A 27,864-nucleotide genomic window follows, 5' to 3' on the forward strand; every position below is an offset into this window, starting at 1 on the left:
ACAGCTGCTGCCGGGGAAGGATGTGAGAGAGGTTCCTGAGAGCAGCACTAGGATGTGAGCGGCAGATGTTGGGAAGGTCAGGGGGCATCTGTGGGGTGTGAAGTGTGGGGGTACAAAGGATGGAGATGACAAGTGCTGTGCTGTCAGTGGGGTTGTGTTGGTGTGCCCAACGTGCCATAAAATGAAGGTGAGAGGCAGAAATCTCTGTTGTACACTGTTTATTTTTCATGTGGAGCTTGGCCAATAAATAGGACTGAATTAAAGCAACACTCATGAAAAATAAAAGCCAACCATGACTCAGAAGTGCAAAATGGCCTTCCACGTGTCCAAAGACAATGAGGTTCTGGTTTGCTGGAGACAGCATTATGGATATTGGTGTCTGTACCAGCAGGGGAAAGGCTTCGGCTTATTGATGTCCTCCTATGTGGGAAAAGGAAGCCTGGTACAGGATATGGCTTTGTCACTGGGTCGCCACCTGGGACTGAGAAAGAGCTTCTGCCAGGCAGAGGTCGCTCTGAGTTTCTCTCCAGCCCCATCTACATGCTATGGATGCTGTCTTCCACCCCAACCACTGACCGATGGCTGCTGAATAGGGAGCGTTATGAAATTAAAACCAACAGTAAAACTCAAGAAGAAAAACCTGCCCACCTCCATTGTGTTTGGACATGGCTCGTTGTATGAACAGCACCAGTAGCGAGCGGACAGTTCCCGTGGTGGAGGAGTGGTTTGTGATGGGAAGACTTGAACTTGCAAAGGATCAGAAAAACTAACGAGTGCATCCCAGGTATGAAATTACAGTAACAGGTTGCCTAAGGCTGAGAAAGGTCTCAATTGCATCATCCCACCAGGTGTGCAGCTGAGCTCACTGTGGCTCTCCTCATGCACTTCCTCATGAAAGCAGCATTCGACCCGTTCCCTGCTCACCTCTTGTTGCAGCTCTGTGACGGAGGAGCCAGCGGGGCTCCAGAAGGCAATGAATGCCTTGAGGTGGTTACTGGGTCCTGTGGTACTCGGGGTTGTTTGGCAAAGCATTCCCCAAGACACGTCATAGAAGCATTAAGATTGGAAAAGACCACTGAGGTCGTCTAGTCCAACCATTGGCCCATCCCCAAGCCCATTAACCACATCCCTCAGTGCCACATCTCCATGGTGACCCCACCACCTCCCTGGGCAGCCTGTTCCAGTGCTGGGGGACAAGTGCCAGCTGAGGGGCTGCATGGTAGAGCCAGGAGGAAGGCAAGTCAGTTATTTGCCAAGCTGCAGGCGATCAGAGTGTGCATCATGGAGAGGAGAAAGCTTCCTTAGTGCTACTTCTGTAGTTCTGCTTGGGGACTTAAGTACGTCACAGCAAGAGAAGGAAAATCCCAGTGCCTAAGCCCACTTTGAATCACAGAGTCAGAATTGTTTGAGTCAGGAGGGACCTCAAAGATCATCCAGTCCAACTCCCCTGCAATGAACAGGGGTATCAGCAACTAGATCAGGTCGCTCAGAGGCTGGCCCATCCACACGGATAGGGCCCACCTCGTATCAGCAGTCACTGGGGCCCCATTAGCTGCCTGAGGCAGCCTCATCTCCGTATTAGGGTAGAGGAATGGCCCCAGCACCCCATGCAAGGACAGCTTGTCTGTGGACACATTTGTTCCAGACTGTCACGTGCAATTTCTTTGACTAGATTAGCAGTGCACGGGGACAGCAGCACTGCTGGGATTGCTGCAGGGTGATGTCTGGGAGCAGTGGGGTTTCCAGGAGAGGTCAGTCTGTCCCTGGGCAGTAGGACTCCACATATGTTAGTACCAGTCAGCAGCAGCAAATGCCAGTCCTCAGACCAGATATTTCCCACTACAAGAAATTCCAGCTAGGGTGCTCTTCGCTTACTTTCTTGTCTCCAAAGTGCAAACCTAGGGAACAGAGGTTGTGATGTAGCTGTTCAGGCACTAGGAACATGGGAAAAGATTTGATAAAGCTCAGGGTGTTTCTACAGCCGGGATCTTTACATATGCCCAGAACAAAGGCTTGGTCAACGAGCAACATTCAGCAGTTTGAGTGTATCAAATGAATTTCTATCTGCTCAGCTGGACAACTCTCCATTTCAATGGCATGATTGAAGGTCTGGGGTGGATTTCATTCAGAAAAGAAGGTTTATTTCCTGTTTCTGAATGTATTTGCTGCAGCAATGCCCTTCCTTTGCGTGCTGGAAGAGCTCTAGGTTGCAGGGTCCGATTTCTCCAACTGCAGCTGTGTGCCCACATGTTGGGTCAGGTCTTTGGAGGGCTGTGGCTCCCGCTCAGCTTGGTACCCCCTGATCTGGCCAGCCCCCAGCAGCAGGAAGCAGCAGCACATGGACAGGAGCTCACTCGCAGGCGGATGCTATTCTGCCAGTCCCTGGCACTGTGACAGGCAAATGCTGCCGGTGAGGCCTCCAGGCACTGCGAGGGAGCGGGGATGGGATACGCTCTTCCTGAGATCTCCCTTGCTGTGCTCCAGTCCATTTCCAATATCTCCCAGAGCACGTTCCCTGCTGTCAGAGATACCCCAGATGTTTCTCACTCTTCTCCCCATCCAGCGGTTGAGTCCGTAGCTTGTTCTTCTGTCTCATGGTTAAAAAATATATCCGTATTTTATTTTTCATCCTCGTCTCCCTCGCTCATGCTGCTGAGGGAGGCGGAGGCAGCTTTAGGAGAAGAGGGTGGGGAGGCTTTGTTGAAGACCCATGGAGGGGATGGTGAGCGGGATGGCGAGCGGCCTCGTGTAGGGCTGCTGGTTGGGCTCTGCCGTGGAGAGAAAGCCTGGAGCATTCGGCCGCTTCGCTCCTGGAACATCTGCTTCTGCAAAAACAAAGTGGGAAGGTGCTCTGAGTGAGACACCAAGACAGGAAGGGGCTGTGGGCAAGAGGGGCTGCTCTGCGTGGTTCCTCACCTGGGCTTAACACAGGACAGACCTCTGCTCTGAAGCACAGCCCCTTCATCCCACATGTACTTCACCTCTCAAGCTGAGCTCGCAATAAGCTGTTTTTTGACATGACAAGACTTTCCTTCTAGCAAGGACAGCCTTGGTATGAGAAAATTGTATACTGTTTTGTGTTAACCAGGGGAGCCACCTTGGGCTCATTGTAGATGTGACAGTCATACCGCCTCACAAAGCCAGTCCCCTGCCTGACCTCCAGGTACCCCTTGTTCCCAAGACCTTTTCTTCTTGGTGTGCTGCACAGGCACCTGCCTTCTGCTCAGCCACCTGGCCAGCACAGGCCGTTTATCCTTGCTCCCGTGTCAAGGGCAACAGCCCAGTGCCTGCCCAGTATTGTCAAGTGCTACTCCTGGTACCTGGAGTGTGCACAGCCCAAACCCTTAAACTGGGGGCCACGGTGGGTATGTCAGAATTCAGACATCTGTTATAAGAGAAACACGCGCAGCCTGTATGCTCTGCTTTGGGCTTTATTGTTGTTTGCTTGCTAAAGTTGAGTGAGAACCTGCCATAGCTGGTGGGGTGGAAACAGACCAAATTTTCAGGCAAATGATCTGCTACAATAAGGCAAATGCTGCTTCTTGTTAGTGCTGCTGTGACCTTGCAGTAAGGCTCTGGGACTCGGTTACAGGTGACAGGGCTTGTACTGCGCAGCTGCCGTCGGCTTCATGCTGAATACTCAGAATCAGAGTGACTTATTTCTCCTCTTGGAAACAGGGAGCAAGAACTCTCAGTGTTGCTCGGAGTGGCAGGAGTCGGCTCATAGGTGACGCTTAGCTGGAATGGAAAAGCCATCCCCAGCAAAGTTAAGTCATCATTCAGGTCTGAGAGCCAAACACTTGTGCAGAGATATGTTCTGGGTTCTGGGCATGCTGCTTAGGCTGCTGAAGGCTTTCTTAATTTGAGGTTACATTTTGTTCCTCGTCCCCTTCCCACACCTGCTAGTCCCTCCTTTAGATGCTAATAGCTTTATGTCCTTAAATTATGGTGCTCAACACTGCACCCAGTGCTGGAGGTGGGGCTGTGCAGCACAGAGCAGAGCAGGACAACCCCTCCCCTCACCCCATGGCAGTGCTGGGCTGGGTGCACCCCTGGGCACTGTTGGCCCCTCTGGCTGCTGGGACACACTGCTGGCTCAGATTCAACTTGCCACCAGCGAGAACCCCCAGATTCCTTTCTGCAACGCTGCTCTTCTGCCTCTCATTCTCCACTTTATATGTATGTCCAGAGTTGCCCCATACTAGGTGCAGAATCTAGAACTTTCTGTAGTTAAGCATCGTGTGGCTGGTAATTGCCAACTGCATGTTCAATTTGTGAAGATCTCTCTGTAAGGCAGCTCCTCTTACTTCCGTATCACCTGCAAACTCACTTAGTGTGCATTTGAATCCTGCATCTGGACCATTGATGAAAGCATTGAAGAAAACTGGCCTTAAAATGGAGCACCAGGGAACCCCGCTAGTGACTGGCTGCCAGCCCCATGTAACCCCAGGCTGAAAGCCTGCCCTGTCAGCCAATTTCTCACCCAGTGTGTTGGTTTGATTTAGCCTGTTTCATCCACTGAAATGAGGTGAAATCAGTCCCACTGTTAGTTCTGTTTCTGTGGAGCTCCACGTGTGCCATTAGGGGCTGCAGGCCAGGCCGTGCTGGGGAACTCTCTCGAGGCAGAACAAAAGTTTCTGTGCCACATTAATCGTCGTCGTTTGTGACCCCTCTGTGACTCCCTCAAGAAACGCACACAGAGAATTGTGCAGGTGAGCTACATGATAAACGAGCTGCCTACAAACGTTCATTCTGACATCTGACACCGTGACCTTTGTCAGAAGCCGCTATTTTTTGTGGGTTGCGTGGCCCTTACTTTGAGAAAATTGATGCTAGCACAAAATGCATTATAATGACTATTTGTGAAATAATAACAGCATATTAATGGAATTCAAATTACAGATCTAGGGATCTACCACACCCATAGCGATTCCTGTACTTTTACTGTCAACATTAAAAGCAACATCTAACTAACAGTGATAGGGCAAATTAATGTTAATAACAGTTTTGACACTAATAGCAAGTTATCGTTATTTTAAAAGTCTCTCCTGCCGCAAAGCTCAAAGTGATGTAAAAAAGCCACACCACCTCTCAGCTCACTGTCACTGATGCTTTTCCCACAAGCGTGCAAGGAGACTACACTCCTCTGGACTCTTACTGAGTTTTTTCTTAGCAAAGGTCTCCCATTGCATTAGATTTCCCACTGTGTGGTCTGGGCGTTAACTCAGGACATGGTGCAGCATCTCCCCCATAATCTTTGCAGAGCAGCTTTTCTCTCATAAGCTGAATTAAGTACAATGTTTGTCACCGAATGGTTTTTAAATGAACTAAATGTGCAGTTCAGAGTTGGTAGAGCAGGGGAATAGGATCAAGGCTTTGAACTTCTTCCTGATGTACACCCAAATGCATCTTATCTCTTGTGGATTTTGTGTGATGTTTGCATTGGTTTGATCTGTTGGTTGCATCTCTTTGTTCAGCACCTATGGCCACAGGACCACACTGGGAACACTAACTTGCAAACAAAGCTCTTTTTATGTGATGTGGTCAGTGCAGGTAGACCTGGGTTCTTCATCAGAAGAGTTTGTGGTCTGCACTTCCCTAAGGAAAGTGATACTAGCAGTGAACAACTGGCCTACAAAGGTACATCTTAGACTGGGACATGCGGTGTTCAGAGGGCACCTGCCCTCACAAAGGACAAATGTTGCTGTAAGGAGATGATAAAGATGCACTCTATGTTCTTAAAACCTTCCTATAGGCTTTTCTCTGTTGAGCTGTAATCAAGGAGGGATAGTGATGGTGAAAACTCCAGCAAAGGGCAGCTTGGTGGCACCAAGTTCTGATGTAGCTGTTGCATGGGCTATTTAATTCATCATCTCGACATGGATTTGTTTATAAACAGGAGCTCTACTACGATCCTTTCAACAGAGTGTACTATTTGTAATGGCACGTTGTTCAGTTATAGACTGATAAATGTAGGATGAGGGAACACTGTGTGTGTTGGCTCTTTACAAATGTTCCAACAGTATCTGCTGCATCACGCTCCTACTAAACTGCTTTTTTTCTGGCATGCTGCCTCTGTTGACGCTCAGTCTCAAACAATAAGCCATAGGCAGTTAAAGTTGTGCTCAATTCTCTTGTGAAAGGTTTGATTTCAAATAAGGAGGGAGCTGCTGACCATCTGCATGCCACGGTCTGAAAATTCACCTCCAAAGCATCCTGCTGCTCTGCTGAGTATCTGTCTTGTTCTTACTCTGCTCTCCTCAGCTTACTCTGCACTGCTTGCTTCTCTCCTCTGTACTTGCAAAAACTTCCTCAAATGGAGCAAAACCCTTGCTTGGAGCTTGCAATTAAAACATGTCTGAGATAACACCAGTACTGACGGGTTTGGCTGGGGCCTGGGCTTCCACCAGAGCACGTTTGCATAGAGAAGTTGCTGGAAAAGGACTGACTCCCAACAAGAAGGGCTAAGAAGTTCTGCATTAACAAATGATAACTACTGCATTCAAAAGAAGTTTTGTTCCTGGATTCAAGGTAGCAATGGGAAGTATTACCAGAAAACAAGGCTTCTGAATGTCTGACAACTATCAGAACTGGAAGATGAAAGCCAGGTCTCTTTTGGGACTCTGTTTTGCAACCAACTCACCACTTGTTGCAGGATTTTAGTTTGAGAAGGTGGTGCACTTGGATTTCTCCCCCAAATGACAATGTTACAGCCCCTTAACTACTGTTCCAAAGCACCAATAGATCCTGGGTAAATGGGGTCTGTGGAGCCAGCACTTACCGAGGAGACCTTCAAAAGCGCTTTAGTTTTACCTGAAAATTCACTGCAGTCAGTGAGATGACCTGGTTCACCAGACATGTATGAGAATTTCTCAGTACTTAAAATCAATAGTTCTTACGACTAGGAAATCTCATCTACCGTTGAGTGCAGAGGATGAACAGAACAATTAAATTTTTAATATTCCCATTTCTCTCATCAGCTTTGGTGTATAGCTTATCTCTGCTATCTTTGTGGTCTTATTTAGTGCTAAAGAGGAAAACAGACCATACGAAATCTGTTTGCTTAGAAATAAGCGGCTGTTAGGCCGTGTGGCTAAATGTAGTATTGCATCCGCTATCACAACTTACTTAATGACAGGATATCTCACTGGTTAAAAGAATATCATAAGCAAAAAAGAAATTGTTGCAAAGAAGCAACAGGCATCGCAGATCCTCCTGCTGCAGTATTGGCACGCATTACTGGATTCAGCAAGCAGGTCTGGCATTAGCCTACTGTGCTGGCTTTCAAAGTAAACACTGCAGCAAAGGAATATGCTTTTGAATCTGTGATACAGAGAGTAAATAAATAACAATGCTCACAGTCCCTGGGATGGCAGAATACCTACCAGGGCTCCGTCAGGTCCAAACAGCTCTAAAAAGTTGCCAATAAATTCCCTGGACTTTTCTTCCCATTTCTGAATGAGGTCATGGCTCTTCTCTTCCACCTTGTTCACAAATTCTTTTGATTTTTCCTCTACATTCTTCACTTTTTCTTTCATTTTGTCCACTTGGTTTTGAAAGCGATATTTCTTCTCCTGTTTAGAAAGTGTAGGCAGTGATTAATATATTGGGACTTACTTGGGAAACATTATGCACTGAATGCAAAGAAGAAAAAAAAATCTCATTACCGTATCTGCTTTACATATATATACGCATTTAATGTATCTGTAATGAAGCACAGAAAGTGCATGTTGAAAAGACTATTTTATGTGATTACTGTGTTTATTCCACTACATCACTCTGTATGTGTTTGCAAACTGAATGCACTCTGAAAATTTTGTGAATCTTGTCAAGATTACAAGTGAGAAATGAACAGTTCAAACTTGGTAGAAAGCAAAAGAAAGTAAACTTAGTAGAAAACAAATGCATCCTCCTGCTGACTTGCCAGCCTGGATGTTGACTTGGTCCCAAATGCCCCTAAGGTCAGACTTCTGCAGAGCAGAAGGAAACTTCTATTCACCTCAGAGCCTGGCAAACACAGGAGGTTCAGACTGACAGAAAAGAGAGCAAACATTGCTTAGTAGCCAAGACAGCGAAAGTGAAGATACTGTTAGAGAGCCATTCTTTGGCCACACTTCTAAAATACTTTAGGGCTTTTGTCCTGAAATGTTTCTGTGCTCCTCAGAAGTACAGCATCCAGAACTAACTAAACCTTTGGCCCTGAAAATAGAATGAAAATCCACAGCAACACAGCACACTACCAGATTTCAATTTCCTCTGAACTTCGTTTAATTGTCCCTTTAATTTGCTTTCCATATGCATACTGCTTAGTGCTGGGGGGGTGAGGTTATTCTAGTTCTTTGCAGGCTGCAGGACCAAAGAAGATTATTAAAGTCCAAAACAGCCTAACTCAGTTTGCACCTAGCGGGCAGCCTTCCATTACCTAGGAAACCAATGCTTTTCTGTCTTGGTGAATTCTCATTTTTTGTTTTGAAACACAGAAAGTCTCTGGTGAAAAGCAGTATTTTTGCATTTAAATTACAATAAGCTACAATAATCAAATGTCTGAAAGGACTTCAGAATACATGGGTTTGAGACTGGGTGAAGCATAAGATATGTAACGGTATCTTAACCTCAGAGCAGTTAAAGAATGCTTCCAAGAACCCCCAAGGCATCCAGCATGCCTTCATTTAATGGATTCTTGCAGTAGTGACTGTTATGGGTAAAATACTTAAGGCAGGATTTTTAGAGGTGTAAAAGACTGAGAAGAAACACCGTGAAATATTTATGCCCAGTGTGCTGTAATTTATCTGCCAAACTTCAAGATAAGAAACAAGTAAACAAAATCCTCAAGAAATGACACAATTCAGTCATTCCTGAGGGGGCTTCCCAGCTCCAGAGGAGGAGGGGTAAGGCCCCCTATGATCTAGCCCAGTCACGAGGAAGATGTCAGTAATCTAGGTTACCTCAAGGCCTTAAATTGGGACTTGAAACAGAAAATAAAGGGAAGTAGCTTTCATCTTTGTCCCTGTTTACTGGAAGGTAAGGTGCAGCTGAATTTTTCTGAGCAATCCTTCCAAACAGCATTCTTGCCCTACTTATGCTCTTATGCTATGTATTTACTTCCTAACACATTTCCTTGTGTTTTAAAACCTGTTTTAGTCTTCTCTAGTTATCTCAGGGATCAGCATTTTTGTTGTTTCTTTCTTTATTAATCTTGTCACACTGCAGAGAAAGTTTGGATACCAAAATCTTTGCTTTCTGTGCTGCCTTCTTGCAACAGGAATAAAGAAACAGTTCATTTATGGGGTCAGTGTTTGAGAAGACAGCAGCTGCGGGGCTGGTCTCCTTCCTAGTATGTTATTAAGTCATTTACAGCTTAAGAAGGGACAGAAGCAGCAGCTTTGTGAAAGCCAAAAATGAAAATAAAGCTGCTAATTACTAAGAGTAATTAAAACTACTGTCAGCTTACCTATTTCTTTTAAATTAAGTTCTTCCCAGCTCTGTCTTCTCTTTCTAAAACATTAGGGGGAAGATTCATTTTCTTAGCCTTTATGGTACCCTTGGGGTCCTAGGAGAGAACATTTCAGAAGCAAACGTAGATCAAAGTACTTACATTTATAAAACTAACGTTCAGCTCTTTGGCGGTGTATCCTCGTTGGAGGTTGCGCCGGGCATACACATCATAGTCCCGGACAATCCTTGTGATTATATCTGATGTTGAGATACCTTCAGTTCTCTGCGTTGGTACGAACATTCCTGAGCAAAGTGGGAAAAGAAAGCCAGCTGGAAAAGCACGGCAGGACCAGGCACTGCGGCAGGTAGCTGAGAAGGGACACAAAAAGCCTAACCAAAGTCAAGACACTTGCAATTCTGGCCATCTTGTTCCTAGTTCTTTCATCTTGTTCCTTTGTAAGAGGTTGCTGTACGGTTCATTTTCTCTCAGTCTGCAGGAAGGCTAAAACTTCCCCCCTGCACAGCGTCAAGTTCTGATGAAATTACCAGACTGGCAGAGGCTCCTGAGTCAGCCCTTTGCTGGGGGAAGCAATTAGCTTCCACTCACACTGCTGAAAGACCATCTGCTGCTCTCTTGTGTACTTCTACTCTCCCCTGCATTCCTGTGTTGTTCTGTCTGATGGTCTTTGTTCTGCTAAGTTAAAAAAAACCCAAACAAACAAACAAAACCAGTCAGACAAACCACTGGCCAAAACCACAAAGCAGCTTCAGGCAGAAGATGTATATTCTGCATTACAAAATACACAACTACAGTACAAAAATACATTGGGGACTGAGGCCATCAGGCCCTCCAGCCCCTCCATCATGTATATCTAGCTACTAAAGTGGTTGCATTATCACTCTCCCTTCTCTAACTAACAAAACTGGTAGTTTATTAATGCTGCATTGTTTTCTTCAATAGAGCTGAGGAATGTATTTGTTTTTCACTGTTCCTCATCAGGACAGGATCACTTGATCAGTTAAAACAAGTGACAAAGGCAGTAATGCCAGCACACCTTGCCTTCTGAGTTATTTAGTGCCACCAAAAATGACTACTATCACTTAACGTGTAATTGCAGTATTAAGCTGTTGACAGCAGAGAGCTGTGAGTTAAGACTATAAATAGTTTTGCAAACACATAAAAATAGAAAATAGTGCTTTGTCTTAAAGAGCGCTACAGCTATTGATCAATTAATCCTTGCGTTCACTTTAGAAGGCGGGCACTGCTAGCCAGTTTCACAGGGTTAGAAAAACAAATGGGGAAGCAATCGAGAAGCTTAGCAGCCTCTTGTGACTAAATGATATTTGATATGTTTTCCTTCTGATCTCTAATTAGTATTCTCCTCCAAGTTAGATTATTTTAATCAAGAGCAGAGAGGTTTCCCCAGTCATGCTTTTCAGGCATGCAGCAGTCACTCAGGAAAGTATTTTTGGAAGCAGTGACACCCGCTTTAAGCCAGAAGCTTCTATAAATAGGAGCTACAAGAATTCATTAACAGAAGCCATACTTTACTCTTGCTATGCCAAATGCTGAATTGCGTTCAAGTGTCAAAAGCCACTTTGTCTTCAGCCCTTTTACCTTTTCTTACTGATTTTGCTTTTATTTGCTTCATATGTTAAACCAGTTCATGTTTTCAAACCCAGCTGTTTACAGATGGGCAGAGGTTTAGTCAGCACACCGCTGCAGAGCTCACAGTTGTTCATATGCCCTCTCTTACATCGATTACGTAGGGAAATAGCAGCCCATGGAAATCTATACATGGAGCTCCAAACCTTGCTTTTGCTTCTCTGTTCATTAACAGCTTGGTGTGGGAAAAAGGGAGTACTGAAACTAAGGGAAATGCACAAATGCTTCCACAACACTGTTCTATTTAAAACAAAATACCCTAGGGGAAATTCACTATACTGATAATGCTATTCTGGAATGTTGGGACCATTATGTTATTAGATCTCAAAACTAAGGTAGCATTATTCCTGTTTTACATCTAATGATGTTCAGTAACACAAACTTGAAATCACTTCTCCAGCATCCTTCAGCGATGGACCAAGGATAGAACACAGCTCCCTGAAGTTACAAGCTCACATTGTGTGGTGCGACAGCAGAGAAGGATGTGTCAAGTTTGGGTGCTCTATAGCTCAGTCTGATAATAACAGACACCAAGGCCACCTGTCATGTTGTATGGGGGACGTGGCGCCTCACAGACCTAATGCAAAATAGCTTTCCGGTCTGCACCTATTCTATTCTATTCTATTCTATTCTATTCTATTCTATTCTATTCTATTCTATTCTATTCTATTCTATTCTATTCTATTCTATTCTACCCTATCCTATCCTATCCTATCTATCTCTACCAATCTATCCTATCCTATCCTATCCTATCCTATCCTATCCTATCCTATCCTATCCTATCCTATCCTATCCTATTCTAATGTCCCAGCCATATCATAGGTATGCTTGTTCCACTGCGTAATAAAGTGAAGTGGTGCAGGCTCTGAATCTGTAGAACAGCAGTTCCCAGAGGACAGCTGTGAGTCCAACACCACAGTGACATCTGCAAGTGGAAAAAGATCAAGAACTGCTGCTATAAAAAGCTTATTTGTACAGCTCGGGTCAATACCTGCTCTACTGCTGTCATTGTATAGCTGGAGAATGTCACTTTGTGCTACAAATTATCATCAGGCAGATTTGTTCTTGAATTTCTTTAAGACCTGGAAGAGGACGGATTCTCCATTGTTCAAAGCAGCACTTCCAGAGAGAAGTGTAAGAAAGAAATAATCAGTTCCTCCTCCCGCACTGTTCATTTTGCCAGAAGCAAAGAGTGGCTTAACAGAGTCTGCTTAGATCAGCTTCCATCAGCTTCCATGAACTGAAGACAAAATCGTGATGACTTCAGCTTGTTCACAATCAACGCAATAAGGTAGTCAACCAACCTGCTAAATGGTCATGCTAAATTAATTACTCTGGAATTGATTTAAACCCTCTGCCAGTGTAGTGAAAAAACCCTCGGTGTAAATCAGAAGTGGATCCTAATGACTCCTGCAGGCCTACATATTCAGGCCTGTTCTATGTCAAAGAGTCATCAGTTTGTTTACCAACAAGCCGCTGCAGTTGGCTGGGCTGTTATGGGAACTGAACTCATTTCCATCAGTTTAGAGCTCTCACTTTAGCCCCCTGAATTCATTAAAGACAAAAAGATGGGACTATTTTTTTTTATGGCAGATTTGAATGTTTTCCTGGGAGCTACAGCAGGAATCCAGCACAGGACATCCTTTGTGGTTTTGCAAAGTCAATCTTTCTGCTGAAATCAGTAATACCTGATTTTAGATTGTGAGAGAACATGGTGTTATCTCTGCTGCTTTTCTCACAGCACTTGTGGTCAAAAGACAGTAAAAGAGTTTGAGCTGAGGCTGAATATTAAGGTGCTAGAAGTGTGAAGTTGTTCTTACCTGCCTCTTTTATGTGCTTGTATACATCATCCGAGCCAGCAGAGGAGTACGGGATATCATCGTGGGCTACAAAGTCAATCTGCCAGTGAATAGAAGAAGAATCACATGCCAACATCACTGAATTTTGGTTCAGTGAGGGGTTGTGGAGGATCAGCTCTTGACTTCAGCTGACTTTTTTTTGACATTCTCATCCTAAAGCCATCACCTAGAATACTGCACTAGATTTAGGCCTGAAACTGCTAAGTTCTGTGGTAATAATGAAAGAACAGAAAGCTTGTCTCTAGAAGCACTGTCATTAACACACTGCTGTGGCTGTCTGTGTGATATTCTGTAGAAAACCTAAGAGAGCTGCTTCTGCTACTGGAAGAACTGGGTCAAGTGGCAAAGCCGTTATGTGCAAAACTATGGAGGCAGGATAAATGACTCTGTTTCCTTAGAGCTGTGTGTGTAGACCAACCATGCTGTCCACTCAACTGTCAGTGATGTGGGCACCAAAGTACGTTCAGTTAATTATGCTTTTGCTAAGACGCGCTGCATGAAGATAATGGTGCGTAAGAAATTATATTTCTTTGAATTTCTGGCCAAGTATTGCACCTGTTCACATTAATAAGAAATATGTCTTTAATTCAGGACTTTAATACAATTTCAGTCGTTATATTATAACTTTACTGGTTCATGATCTTTCCTGAATATAAGTGCATGAATGATTCTTCAGTGCTATTTTGCCATTCAAAAATCAGCCCAGCATACCGAGGAAAAAACATAAGAGAAATAGAGCATTATCTGACACCAACTGAGGGCAAGTAAGGCATGTACCTAACTTTGGTGACCAGAGGGAACTGAACTAAATAATTTACTTCAGCTGACACAACTTCACACGCTTGCTGTTTGTCTTCAATTGAGAGTACATACAAGGGAAAGGGGGATAAGAGGAGAAACGTACCTTATGTTTCTCAAGGAACTCAGGGGTGAGTGTCCACGGTGCATTTCTCACCACTTCATCCACATAGCGACAGTGCTGCACGGCGTCATACCGCTCGTTCTCATTCATCACCGTGAAGCCCTTGAAGTTATGGGTTAGCTCATCACTGCAAACTAAAATATGGTAGTATAATCAAAATGGCTTCACCTGCTGTAGAATTTGCACGATCAGACATTTTTCACTTCCCATAATTACATTAAGCACTTAGTTATCATCTTAGCTAATTCTGGGGGGCTCCAGGGCCTCTGGGAGTTCAGCTCATGGTTGGCAACTACAGCCACAGACATATGAGAGATCTTCCCTTTCTGGAGCTGCAGCCAGTACCCAAGTGAGATACTGCAGGACAATTCACGTGATACTGTTGGCACAAGTGAGGCAAGTGAATCCCACTACAAGCAGAGATTTCAGGGCTGATGACGCACAGCGCTTTAAAAGTAAATGGAAAGTGCAGTGGCAAACTACACGTGTCACAAAATGGCTGAGGCAGGAAGATACCTGGATACCTAATCCAACGAGCCCTCCCTGGAGGAGGACTGAGTACAGCAGGACTGCACCCCAAAGATGGAGACCCCACAGCATCCTATTCCAGCTTTCAACCGCCCTTGCAATATAAAGGTTTGTTCTTACGTAAACAAAGTTCTAAATGATTAATTTGCCCACACAGCTCTAAATCACAGAAAAACAGTTTCTCATTAAATAAGCACTGATAGAAAACAAGTCGGTTCAAATTTTACAGGAATCTGTCCCTGAGTTTAGCTTTGACTTCAGCAGACTTCATAGAAACAGAAATAAGGCTTATGTCATGATCAAAGGGGGAACTGCAGAAGAAAACCCTGTGGAAAGGACTGGGAGAAGCCGTATGCTCTAGTGGAGAGGGTAGAGCCTGGGAATGCATCTTTAAGTTTGGATGTGCCAACACTATGTCACATTACTTTTAAAATGAGGAAGAAGCACCATCCATGTTACTGGAGGACTATAAAAGCTGGACTCATATAATGTTGCATAAGATGCAGTGGCCTGTCCCCACAGCTCTAACTCTGTCCAACATTATAGCTGCAATAGTCATTTGACTCCCACGTGGAATAATTTGATACCCTTTGAGTTGACAGTATTTGTCCTTCACCACAGGTCAAACCCATGCCTTCGCATCTCACTTTTCTATGACACCTGGGCAAACAGTAAATATACTTGACAAATGATAAATGCAACGTTATTAGTGCCACAGAGGCATGTGATAGCAGCCCAACTGCAGCACTTCTTTCCAATTTGAAAACATCAACCTATCAGACAAGGCTCTGGCAAAGATTAAGTCTTTTTTTGAGATTTAAAATGGATGTTCTTGATGTATGGTCATTAAGGACCTATAAAGTAGGAAAAATGTAAATACCCTGGAGTTCAGGCAAAATTCAAAGTCAGATAATAATAATATATATGTATTTTAGCCAGCTAAATGCTCTCTCTCTTATTACACCTTTTTTTTTTCATGCCTGCTGACAGGAAATTTAATGGAGAAAATGCACTTGCAGTAGGAAGACTTCTTTCTAAGACTGCATTTATATTTACAAACTTTATATAATCTTAGAGGTACCCTCTCCCGGAAGAAAGGGTCTACTAAAATTATTGGGAAACAGTAATTTTTGCTTGAATTCTGTAGAAAGGTAAGGTTTCAATTTTTAAGTACTACTTGTACATATAGAGTGCAACACAGGATGTCTGTATTTCCTTTTAGTTCCATCATCCTGCTCTAGTGAGTGATTTGGGAAGGTATAAATGTCCATCAGAAACATCTTAGCTCCAAATAATTGTTTTCAGTGTAAGAAATAAAAGGGATTGGTTGTGATGCACAGCAACACAAACGACACCAGTGCTTCTGCAGCACAAACTGTACGTGGGTGTGGAAAAGTGCCCATTCTTTAAACATGCTAAGGCACTGCATTGCTGGGAAAAGGTACTAATGAGTTCTGGCTGCTTTGTCTTTCACTCCAGAACTAAAGAGAGCTACACTATGAAATTCAACAAAGATGCATTTCTGCCCCAGAGCTTGTTCCCTATCTGTGATTCTGTGATTTCACCTCTCTTCCTCTTAAAAACAAGAACAAAACCTACATAATTTCCATTTTTTAAGCTTCACACTCTTCACACCTTTGCACCTCCACCAGTTTCTTCTGCAAACTATCTGGATCAAGAGGGAAACAAGATGTCCTACATTTTTCCTTGGTAACAAAGGGATGTCACTTACCTCCCAGGAAGTTCCCTTTGAACTGTCACCATTCATAAACTTAAGAGTAAAGCTGAAGATTGCATTTAAAAGGAGATTTTATTTTTCTCTACAATTTTCTTTTTTTTTAACCTTCCCTCTTTCTAACTGATTTGGAACAAAGATGCAATATCATGTGTCTTAGAAAGTGTCTGGAGGTTGCGTTCACATTCTCTTTATTGTTTCTATGAATGTCTGAGCAGCTGAATATTGTCGTGCAGTATTTCTGAGATGTATCTCAAACTCAAAGGTGCAGGGAAACTGGAAATGAAATGTATGTCTCAGGGCCTCATGAGAACAGTGCCTGCACAGCCAGCTGGGCAGGAAACAGCCACTCTCCAGTGACTTCCCTGGCATATACCCACTGCTGAGCATCTGTTAGCAAGCCACACGGCAAAAAAAGAAGAAATTAGTGGAAAATGCTGAAAAGAATGTAAATTGCCTGGGGACACTTGGGAGCTGAAAAATATGCTCAAGTCATGATCTACACTTAGGTCTACAAGAACAGGCTAGATTCAGCTCCTCAGCTGATGGTGAAGACTGGGCTCACACACACAATACTGACCCAGCAGCCAGAGGATGTGGGCTGTGCCTGAATGGCAGAGGGACTGAAGAGCCAGAAATAAATAAGTGGCTGATCTCATTCACTCATCTCCATCTTTGAACAATTTTGAGTGAATAACTGAAAAAGGTAAATTATTCATGTGGAGCTATTCTAAGCTCAGAGTCACGCAGACACCTGCTTTAACTAGAATGGGAATTGTGCCTGTGCTGCTGAGGGCAGAATTTGACTTTTACTTTAATTGATGCAATTGTAAGATGTAAGTCAAGGCAAATCACCTATAGAAAGCCCCCAGAATGAAAGCAGCATTCAAAGTCATAGTGCATTAACAGCTGGGGGTGAGAGCACAGCAATAACTCTAATGCTGAAGCACAGAAGCAAAAATTTAGTGCAATAAATTATTCTGATCTTACCTCCTACTAATAAGTAGCTATTTGGGAATAGAGTTTTGGCTTGCATAAGAGCTCTAGCATGGCCAGAGTGGAAGAGGTCAAATATCCCATCTGCATACACTCTGACAGGTCTGTCAACTGTGGAGAAAGAAACACAACGGTGATTTTACAGACCCCAAACAAGTTTCACTTAATTCAGGTGAACAGGTTTTTGTTCCCAGATAAGATCACTGTAAATATCTACTCCGGTTCAGATATTCAAAATTCTCCATGGGTGAACCTGTGGAGCTTTATCCTGCTTACTGCTTCTTCTCCTCTGTACTCTGCTGTTTTCTCCCAAACGTAGCCTATTTATTATCATCCATCATCCCCGTATTCTAATTTAGCAAAAATGTCATCCTCCTGTCTCATTCAGAGTTCCACCATATGTCTTGTTCTTTTCCCTCTGCCTTTCTAGACAGTTCTGTCTTCTGGATTTTTTGATTTTTTTTTTCCCTTGCTTTTTACTATTGCTTCATATTTTCTCCCTTCTAGTTTGTGGCTTTTTTCCCCATAACTCACCTCTTCCACATAAGCACTTCACTGTCCTCTGATTACTGAGCATATTTTTTTTTCAGTCTTACACCCGCTATCACCCATATGTAACTCCTCCTGTATGAAACCTCCAGCAACGGCCTTTAGGCAGAAAAGGTAAAACGTACTTTACCAGATTACTGGCCTGACAGCTGTGCCACACAGAAGTTACCTTCAAGCAAAAGGGCAGCAGAAACAAGAAAAACAGAGCCCTCATATTCATGGAATGTCCTTCAGTGCTATAGAGAGATGTCTCCGCTATCATGACATCCAGGAGTCCCCAAAAATTTGAGAACACATGATACCATGAACAACTGACTAGAAATCTGGTATTTACTCCTCTACAGTGGATCTGCTTACATACTCTAGAAGCTTATTTTAAGTATGTAGAGTAAGTATGCAAAGGTTACATAATACTCCTGGAATTCGGTGGGGCTGAAATATTTATTTGGGACTTTCTGTGAAATTATTCTGTTTCTCCAGCCCAAGCACGGAAGTGAGCCTGGAAAAAATGTTCAGACAGAGCTCTCAAATTAAGAATGTCTTCTTTACAAAGGGCAAACGGTCTTTAATTACGGCCACTTAAGGTTTTTATGTGGTCAGCAAGGGAATCGGTGAAAGAAACGCCAGCGGTAGCCATTACACAATGCAATTTTCAGGCTGTCTGGAGTGGGCTGGCAAGCCTTCCTTCTGAATAACGTGAAAGCATCCATGACAATATCAAATTCTAGCTTGAAACATTTTCTCCTTGCTTCTCTCTAGCAAACAATGAAGGTTTTTTAGTCACTGGTTTCTTCCCTATTACCTAATAGCACCAGATATCAGGCTGGCCTCTCTGCATCCAAAGAGAAGGCAAAAAGCAAGTACTGATACATATCTGTAAGGGAAAGCCGGTGCTTTGAGAGTACCCATGGTCCTGCTGATATTCTCTACACATACCTGGTGTTCCCAGGCGGGCTTGTGCAATGGTCAGCTTCTCATGGGGTGCTCGGCACTGACAGCTTGTTTCATCTGCAAATGGGGCAGGTGCTGTCAGAGTCTGGAAGGGAGAAAAACACAAGGTCAATTTGTTTTGTCATCAAGGAGTCAAAAAAGAACCACTGACCTGTGCCAGAATGCTCTAATCAGGCTAAATGCTGGTGTGTTCCCTAAGGACTTACTTATGCTTTTTGGCTACAGTTGAGAAGCTCAAGCATTCTGACTTGAGAGCAGGCACAGAACTGCTTTGTCTGCAAGGCAAAGACAGGTCTGATGGCTGTAGGTCCTAGTAGCTTAATCTTTGGTTTGGTCTCAACAAGTCTAAAGGCCCAAAATGTGTTTTGCTATGTGTAAATAATGAATAACATATAATAAAGCTAATTGGAATCTAGAATACTACAAATGGGCCAGCTCCTCACACGTAACTGTTTTTCCAATTGATAAAACACCAGTACAAATGATTGGAACCATATGCTGTTCTGCTGTGTCTTTAGTCAGAATCTCAGGCACCTTTGAGGAGCCATTCAAAATAAAGCCTGGATTGCAACCAGAAGTCCTACTTAGCCAAGCTATCGGAGCTGCAATTCCATTTTCTGACATGTACTGTAGTAGTACTAAAACGCTCGTCAGAGCACAATGAGGGTCTGAAGAGCTTATAAATTAAAGACAAGAGAGAGAGTGAGGACATGTGAAGAATGACGTGATGTTATCTGTCAGAAAACCCTGACACAGACTTTATTTTTCTGTTCATGCCTATGCAGGAAGTTCTCGGCAGTAAGAATATCAGGTATTTATTATCTGCCATATGGTCTGATGTGAAAAAAAACATGCTTCCCCTTCTCTTGGCTTGCCATCTCTCCAGAATCACAGAAACAACAAGCTATCATTAGCCAACCTCTAGGTTGCTCTGTTTCTGTGAGATGAGGTGCTACTTTGCTTCCACCACGATTTAGCTGGGACTGCACAGCCCTGCACCACTGCTTTGGCTTTGACGGTAACCATTTATGCAACGCACAGCTGTCATTATAAATTAGATCTGTTGGTAGTAACAGAATCTCTCTTCCTGTTTATTTACACTTTTTTAGCTTTTAGATACTGAACACTTAATCACTGATCATTTATTTTCTTTAGCATGACCAAGATGCTTAAACCCAAAGACATGCGGGGCTGAATTGCTGCTGACCTCTGTGCTCACTGTCTTGTTGTGTGCAAAGGTCAGAGGACAGAAGTAAAACGACAGTAGAAAGTGATCTATAAGAATCATTTTCAACTCTTCTCTCTTGGGGAAACAAAGCAAATAGTATATCCCAAAGGCACTCAACCTTTACATATATATGTATGTACATTTTTCCTTCTGTTTTTCCTTCCCCTTTTTCCTAAGATCAAATACTGCTGGAAATCATCTGAGATCACATTAATATGTTGGTGATGAAAATCACAGTTTCCCTGCACAGAACAAGGTTAAAAACAGAGAAACTATGCCAAACTCTGCACTTCTGCCTGGCTTTCATGGAAAGGAACTATTCAACTGGCCACCCACGTAGCACAGCATTACACATAATCATATAGTGTGAGCTCCCTCCTTTATTTTCTAAATACTGTCTTTTCGCTTCTGTCTTTGCGATCCCTGAGCACTAACCTGTCTTTTTATCTCCAACCAAGGTCAAGTTACACAACAGCCCATAGAGCCAGGTTCGTGCTGAGATAACGAGGAAGGCAGAAATGTTAAAACAATAATGGCTATGGTCTGCGGCCTGCAACTGGTAATCAGATCCTGGCTTGGCAGAGGTTGTTTCCTTAGAGATTATTTGAAGAAAATAGGCCTGGTTCACAGCAAGATTTTTTTTTTTTTTCCCAGGCAAACACAGTGGGGCTTTTTGTCCATTTAAACACCTTGATGACACCAAGGTTTTTCTTTCAGCCTCTGCTAAATGGAGAACAACCTCTATGAGCTTCCCATCAATCCAGTTTTTGTAAACACTCCTTGTTAAAGCTCACTTCATGACCAAGGGCTTAGACCCAGACTTGTCCATGCTTTCGCTACTCTGTGACCACTCAGACCCTGGATAAGAAAATGCATTACACACAGCAGGTTACAATCAGCCAAATTCTGTCAAAGATGGAATGTATAAATGGAGAAATGGATAAATAAAGCGTGCTGTCAGATCAAGTCAAACACATCAGCAGCTCCCAGTTAGTGCATATAATACTATTCCATTTTCTCTGGCCTGGAAGAGACGTCACAAAGCTTAACAAGAACATTTTCTGAGTAAAATAAGATCATTTGGTTTGTCTGCAACGGTGTAAGATAAAATATTTCAAAAAGCGATAAAAAACTAGAAATAAATTATCAAGCGCCTTTCCACTTTTATATAATTACTCCTATCTTTCCAATTTCTTGTGAGTAATAACTGGAGCTGAGAGAAGAGATAATCTATGTAGCAGCCTTTTCATTTTGGGTAATCCATTAAAGTACTTGTAGACGTTTGCTTCAGTTCTGTTAATAATCAGATGGTTAGACAAGTGTACTTCTGTCTTCTTCTGACAGACTTTTCATCTGTGTCTTCATTATTTTCTGGGCACTTTCATTTTGTAATTAGCCAAGCAAGTCAAATTACCCTCATATTTTGGACCTAAAAGGGAGGAGATTTAGGTGTTAGCTGTTAGGAGGAAATCCTTTACTCAGAGGTTGGTGAGGCGCTGGCACAGCTGCCCAGAGAAGCTGTTGTGCCCCATCCCTGGAGGCCTCAAGGCCAGGTTGGATGGGGCCTTGGGCAGCTGAGCTGGTGGGGGGCAGCCCTGCTCACAGCAGGGATTCAGGCAGTGTGGGCTTTATGGTCCCTTTCAACTCAAACCATTCTGTGTTCATTTAATGACTCTATTGTTGTGAGCTTTAACAGACAGAAACAGAAAATCATTTACATGGTGCTCACACTCTGGGGTTACCTGATGCCATAAGCACCTGATAACAGCAGGGAGACCATACTTTCATTTAAGCAGTCCAAATGCCATGTCATTGCTGTACGAAGTTCACTCAATTTCAGTAAAATTTCCATGTAAAAGCCTCAGATAGCTTAATTTGCACTAAGTGTGTTAGCAGTCCCCAAGTATAACTAACAAGGCAGTGAGAGTGCAGGGCAGTAGGTAGCTCTCTCCAGCTAAACTCCCTTCTGAGTCAGAATACAACCACCGAAGAAATGCCACATGACTACTAGTAGTAGTTCATTTTCAGGTGTATCTTGACACTGCCTTTTTATTACCCCTCTTCATAGCCTCTTAGGCTACCGCAGCCATTTAACTTAGCAGCAATTCAGCAGATAAATATGAACAGCTTATGTTTCTAATGGATTTAAAGGAAAGTGGGAGGTGTTTTTTAGAGGAACACGAGTCAGACCACTGAAACAACACCTAAGAAATGTGAACACCTCTACATGTATTTTGTTTACAGTCTGTAAGAGGAATAACTAGTTGTGTGAATGGTTTGTGTATTTCTTTTTATTTTCTTCTCCCGTGCAGCACTGAGGAAGACAGAAATATTCTTGAAGATGGATGCATGTAGAGTCATCCATACGATATGGCATCTGCCACTGTAGCTCTGTCTGCAGGGTAACCACATGCAACGTATGTAAACAGAAGGAACCATACTTCTTAAATCTTTTATTAACACAGCCACGCTACCTTGTTACCACACAGCAGACAAAAGCACTGTTCCCTTGATAGAGAGAACTCTTCTATGTCACCAAGGATTTGGCCAGCAACAGAGGTCTAAGCACATTTCAGTCTTGAAGGAGTATGGCCAGACAGGGAAGCTCCGCAGAGCTGTGCTTTGTAGGGCCTGTGCTTTACTGGCAGGAGATTCTGTGGGAGGTACGATGCTGCAATCTCCTTCCATCTCTGAGGCAGCATTTAAAACAAATAACTGATTTTACTGGAGCAAGTCACGTGGGTAAGGTCTACTCATATGAAGAAAGAATATTTAGGGAACCTGCTCCTGATGTTAGCAAACAGTAATTACAGAGCAGGAAACGCTGACATCGCCTTTAAGGAACATTTGCTGAGGGCAAAACGTTATTGAAACTCTTTAGGAGGAACTAAAAATACACGTAGAGCTTCCGAAGCATAAATGCCCTTTGCTAGTCAAAGGATTTCCCAACTAGGTCTTCTCCTAGAGGTACGGGGAGTGAACAGTACAGAAAATGAAAATCCTGCTGTCTGATGTATTCATTGCCTTCAGTAACTTTGGCCCAGACAGCCGTAACTGAATGTTATTGGCGGGTGCCCTGAGGTAAACCTTTCAGAAGGAAAAAGCTCCAGTATCAACACATGAATCAAAAGAAAATCTAGCTTATTCTCCAGCAATTCTGCTGACTCAAAGAGGTGGATCTAAAAAAAATAGGCCAAACTAACCTAACAAAAATAATAACTTAAAAAAAACCAACAACTCTGTTTGCAAGCATTCCAAATTGCCTTATTCACAGTTGCTTTTTTTTCCTGGGGCTTTATCTTCAATTATACTTTGCTTGTCATTAGTACTAAGTCAGTCATGATTAACTGTAAGATGTATTTACAAATTAGAAATTGAATGATAGCAGAAAAAAAAAGCTTCCACTGCCTTCTCGAGAAGCACACTGATGTAAATGTGTTGCACAGATGAGGAAACTAGTACAGCAATATTCTACTCTAATCTTTGCAAAAGGAGAAATAACTTTGTGACACAACTCTTGCATGACAACCACAACTGCTGACCAAACTGGAACACAGTATTTAGAATTAAAACCTCCTGCAAGGGCAAGATGCATCCCAAGTTAAGCAGAGCTTGGGTGAATCATGAAGCACCTCCACTACTTGAACGCTAGCCAGGTGTATGGGAAATTGGTAATCACAGCCTGAACCTCTGATTAATCAGCTGAGGCAAGTGTCGGGTCAGCTGTGGGAGCACAGGTGAGGGTAATTCAGCTGTGCTCCCAGAAGGGGTGGAGCTTGACTCCACCTCCTCTAGACCTCATTTAAGGGCTGACCACCACTAAGGCAGCATCTCTCTTGGAGGTTGCTCCCTGGTGAAGATTGCCTCAGCATTTCCTAGTGAAGGCATCCATATTGGTGAGTTTTTCCTTATAAATAACCTTCTGAATATCTGTTATCATCTTTGTATCATTTCACCTTATGCTAGGAAAAGAAACAAGCGCCTCTGCAGTTCACAGATCTGTCCCCTTCCCCCCAGCACAACTGGAAGGAGTGCTGCACACAAGCAACCCAGGTACTGCAAGAACAAACTGAAGCTAAGGCAGCGTGCAGTCTCTGAGCCTCGATCCTACTGCCTTGCTTGACAGAGCCTCAAACTGTCAGGGGTCTCTGACAGGAGGAAGGATATGCAGCTGTTCAGGACAAGGAAGCATACAGTTTCATCAGCAGGGTGCTGGTTACCAAACTGCAGCCTGAAGTGGCCATCATAAAAGGAAGACACTGCAACCAGACTGCAGAACCCAATTGTCCGTCATGCATTTGCAATTAAAATCTGAGCAGCAGGTACAACAGACCCAAAACATGCAAGCTCTGCTCCAGTGCCTTGTGTTTTATTGACCAATCCAGAAACAACTGATGTTGGCTCATATTTTTTTCTTTAACTTCTATTGCCTGCTTCTTTAGTCACCTGCATTAGTGTATATACCTGATGTCTGCCTAAAAGGACTTAACTTCAGGTAGGCAAGAGTTAATCTGCTGAAATCAGTTCAGCTGTAGCTGAGACCATGGCAGAACTCAGCCCAGTATTCAATCTCTACTTGTGTTTCTACATAAAAGTACTTAATGTCTATCAATTATTTCACGTCAGATGTAGGGTAGCTTATATATATATATATATATATATATATATATATATATATATATATATATTATATATAATATAAATCGTTACTCAAAATAGAGCTATGCTGCAGTTCCCCAGCTGGAACACAGGAGCACCCTGGGATGAACTGTTTCGCCCTAGGAAGTGCACTGGGCTTTCGTAACAAACCTCTGACTTATCTGGTGCTTCTCACAAGAGTTTTTTTTGCCTTCTGTCTCCATGCATGCAGGATAGATGGGCAAGCTACCTGGGAACAAAGCAAGCACACACACAGACAGTTCCAGCTCCACAGTAGCAACAGCTGCATAGTTTAAGAACTCAGTAACATTCTCCCCAGCTTCTTCTGAAATTGCATTGCAAAGAAGTATTCGCCAACAAGGAATACAATGCACAGCGCTGGCTCCCTGTGCTGTGTTTATGGGTCGCTTACGAATTCTGCCAAAGAGCGTATCTGTAGTTCAGTGTATCTGATCAACATGGATTGCAATATGTTTTTGCAGAGACTGTGGCATTCTGGACTGTATACCAAATGTGTGTTCTTTGATGCGGCAAACACAAATTACAGCAGATTTCCGGTGCTTACAGGCAAGTTTTTATTTATTTGTTAACTGTGGTGAAGATTGCTACGTGCCCCAAGTACAAACACTGGGCATGCTTAAAGAGTTTCTGCTTTTGTGTAATAGGAAACGTTTATGAAAACTAAAATTAAGCCAGAGCAGAAACAAAGAAGGAACTAAAAGGTACTGGATCACATGAAGTCATTTTGGGTTTCTCAAATGCCAAGCTTTTCATGTATACATTTATGCTTAGTTCCAGTTTGAAGTAAACAGATGGCAGACCCCCTAAGTCATAACATCAGATGAGAGAGAGCAAACACATGGGATGCTTTGAAACCACAATAAAAGCCCCTAAATTTGGCATCAGCTCCTCTGGTTAAAATTGTACATATATATTAGTGAGATATGAATGGTAAATACGAAGATATATGGAGGAATGGGAATCTAGAGGAGACTAATGCTGCCTTCGCTGTGCTGTCATTTCTTCTAAAATAAATCATACAATAAAATAAATGGCTAAAGCAGCTGATACCTCAAATTACATGAAAGCCGTGTTCTTCAAATGTTCCTAAATCTGATTTTCTAAATTATTACAGATTCAGTGGCCCCAGGGTATCTGGTGCCTAAGTCCTACGGATTCATAAGAGCTTGTAGCTTCTGAATCTCAAGTCAAGGCAGTAGAAGGAAGCTCAGGCTCGGGAGCAGTTGCTTGGGTTGCCAGGGTGAACCTCAGATAGCCCTGATGCTTACAGTGCCTTGGCAGAACATGTTTTATTTGCCATATGGATAGGTCCAAAGTCTCCTGCTAGTCTCTGCCCTGTCAGAAAAAAAGACAACTAGTACAGTATTTGCACACAAGGTGCTGATATCATTTGCTGCACAGGCAAATGGGATCCGGCTTCAGCTTGAGATGTCTGAGAGTAGCGTTCTGTGGGAGCACGGATGTCACACAACTGCAAACAGCCCGGTGTTCTTGGGACTACATAGCCAAGGAAAGAGCAGACACAGCAAAAGCCACCTACCTGCTCCTTTAGGTCATCATGGCTATTCATTATTTATGGCTTCAAGTTGCACCAGAGCAAGTTTAGGTTGGATCTTAGGAAGGACTTCTTTACAGAAAGGGTAGTTAGGTACTGGAATAGGCTCCCCAGGGAGGTGGTTGAATAGCCATCCCTGGTTGTGTTTAAGAGCCGTTTGGATGTGGTGCTCAGAAATATGATTTAGTGTAGGGTTGTTAGAGTTAGGGTACTGGTTAGGCTGCGGTTGGACTTGATGATCTTCAAGGTCTTTTCCAACCTGGGTAATATTCTATGGTTCTCTGATCATGCAGATAGACTTTAAAGTGATGAAAAAAGTTCCTTAATTCCTTGCTGGCCCTGTACTCACCAACATCCCTGTACACACAGGCCAATTTGTCTTCTCCCCTTTACTTCATCTTGGCTAATTCAGGTTATTGAATTTCTTAGGATTCCTTAAGCTGTGCCTAACTTCCCCCAGCTGTTGCAGAAAAGCCTTTATTCCTTACTCAAGCATTACCTCTCATTAGACTCAAAGCACGGTGAGATACGTACTGGTAGGGAAACACATTTCAAGATACTTCATTCCCATTATCTGACCAAACCCCAAAGGCTTCAGCCCATTTTGAAGAGAACACATTGTAATTCAGGTCCCAACAGCACTTCTCCAGATGTTCTCACTGAGGCCTACATTAGATGACAGGGACCTGACATATGAGGAAAGGAAGACCTTGGCACACCCCAAGGAAAGATGAGGCCAACTGGTACATTCTGAAGTTTGCTTCTGGGTAAGTTTCAACGTGTATTTGGTTTTGCCTTATTTGCAGCACTGTACTTATAAGCTGCCAATGTTCCCTTTTTTTTTGGTCAAAGACGCTATCTGGAACAGTCTTCCTGAACAAAGTGTGCTGTTGTAGCATCTTTTGCTTTATTTCAGGTTGATTGGCAATTCACAAGGCGAACCCCAACCCAACAACCATAAGCTGCCCATGTAGAGTTGCTTCTGGAGCTGAAGTCAGACTCATGATCCCAAAAGATTAAAAGAAAAAAGGCACACTGTTTCACAAGATTCTCTACTTATTGTCTATTTCCTCCTTTGATATCTCTGGCATCACATTAAACTAAGAACTTGTCTCACTTATGGGCCTTTTCAGTGTAAGCAGACATAGACAATCCATAACAGGGTTCCCTGAGATCCAGAGCTTATCAGCAATCTGCAACTTGTTGAACAATACATGGGGGAAACTGCTGTCTCTTGAATGCATGTCATGATATGAGCAGCAGCAACGTTGAACCATTTAAAACAATGAGGGTCCCTCTGACCAAATTGTTTCAGAAAACAACTAACCTGCTTTTCATGTTTTAAAATCTTTTTCCTTAACAAAAATAGCATCCTAAAAACGAGCCTGTACTAAGAACCTGAAGGTCCAGATCATTTTAGAGTTGAGTAGCAATCAAAGCGCAGTATCAAAAAGTTGTCTATTACTGGTATCGATCTGAGGTACCATCCTGTAGTCTAGCAGAGCAATATGATACAAAGTCAGTAACTTAGACCTCCTCTTTCAGTTGCACTAATGAAGTAAGTGCCTTGGTCAGTGATCTACCTGTGTATGTGACGGAAGGGGATCAGAAAAGGTAGTGAAAATATTAAAGAATCTGACAGGAGCTTCAAAGCCCACGTTACTAGAGCATCTGTGGAGCTGTGACTGACCCCTCAGGACACCAGCTCTCAACTCTTCTCAAGTCATAGCTAATTAGAGGGAAACTTGACAGCACTTGTC

The 27,864-nt window shown here is 43.1% G+C and overlaps 1 protein-coding gene and 1 long non-coding RNA gene across 5 annotated transcripts in view; one reads left to right on the forward strand and one right to left on the reverse strand.

The window, feature by feature from the left end:
* Window positions 1-201: 201 nt before the first annotated feature.
* The window catches only part of PCYT1B (phosphate cytidylyltransferase 1, choline, beta), a 29,597-nt gene continuing 1,934 nt past the window's right edge, over window positions 202-27,864 (reverse strand). Inside the window, exons 2-8 of one of the 4 annotated variants that reach the window (XM_015885783.2) lie at window positions 18,627-18,726; window positions 17,136-17,252; window positions 13,865-14,016; window positions 12,922-13,000; window positions 9,596-9,804; window positions 7,386-7,574; window positions 202-2,825 (exon numbers count right to left, since the gene is read on the reverse strand). In XM_015885783.2, the coding sequence (XP_015741269.1) occupies window positions 2,619-2,825; window positions 7,386-7,574; window positions 9,596-9,804; window positions 12,922-13,000; window positions 13,865-14,016; window positions 17,136-17,252; window positions 18,627-18,726 (1,053 nt within the window). In that variant the 3' untranslated portion in view covers window positions 202-2,618. Of the gene's footprint in view, window positions 2,826-3,413; window positions 3,739-7,385; window positions 7,575-9,595; window positions 9,805-12,921; window positions 13,001-13,864; window positions 14,017-17,135; window positions 17,253-18,626; window positions 18,727-27,864 lie in introns of those variants that run through there. The other 3 variants (XM_015885793.2, XM_015885802.2, XM_015885811.2) reach the window with 3 other exon arrangements.
* Window positions 23,626-24,215, forward strand: LOC107325207. The gene is made up of 2 exons (XR_001559639.2): window positions 23,626-23,765; window positions 23,887-24,215. It is a non-coding gene; the product is annotated as an uncharacterized LOC107325207 (long non-coding RNA).

The sequence above is a fragment of the Coturnix japonica genome, chromosome 1, assembly GCF_001577835.2.
Source record: "Coturnix japonica isolate 7356 chromosome 1, Coturnix japonica 2.1, whole genome shotgun sequence".
Classification (NCBI taxonomy): Eukaryota; Metazoa; Chordata; class Aves; order Galliformes; family Phasianidae; genus Coturnix; species Coturnix japonica.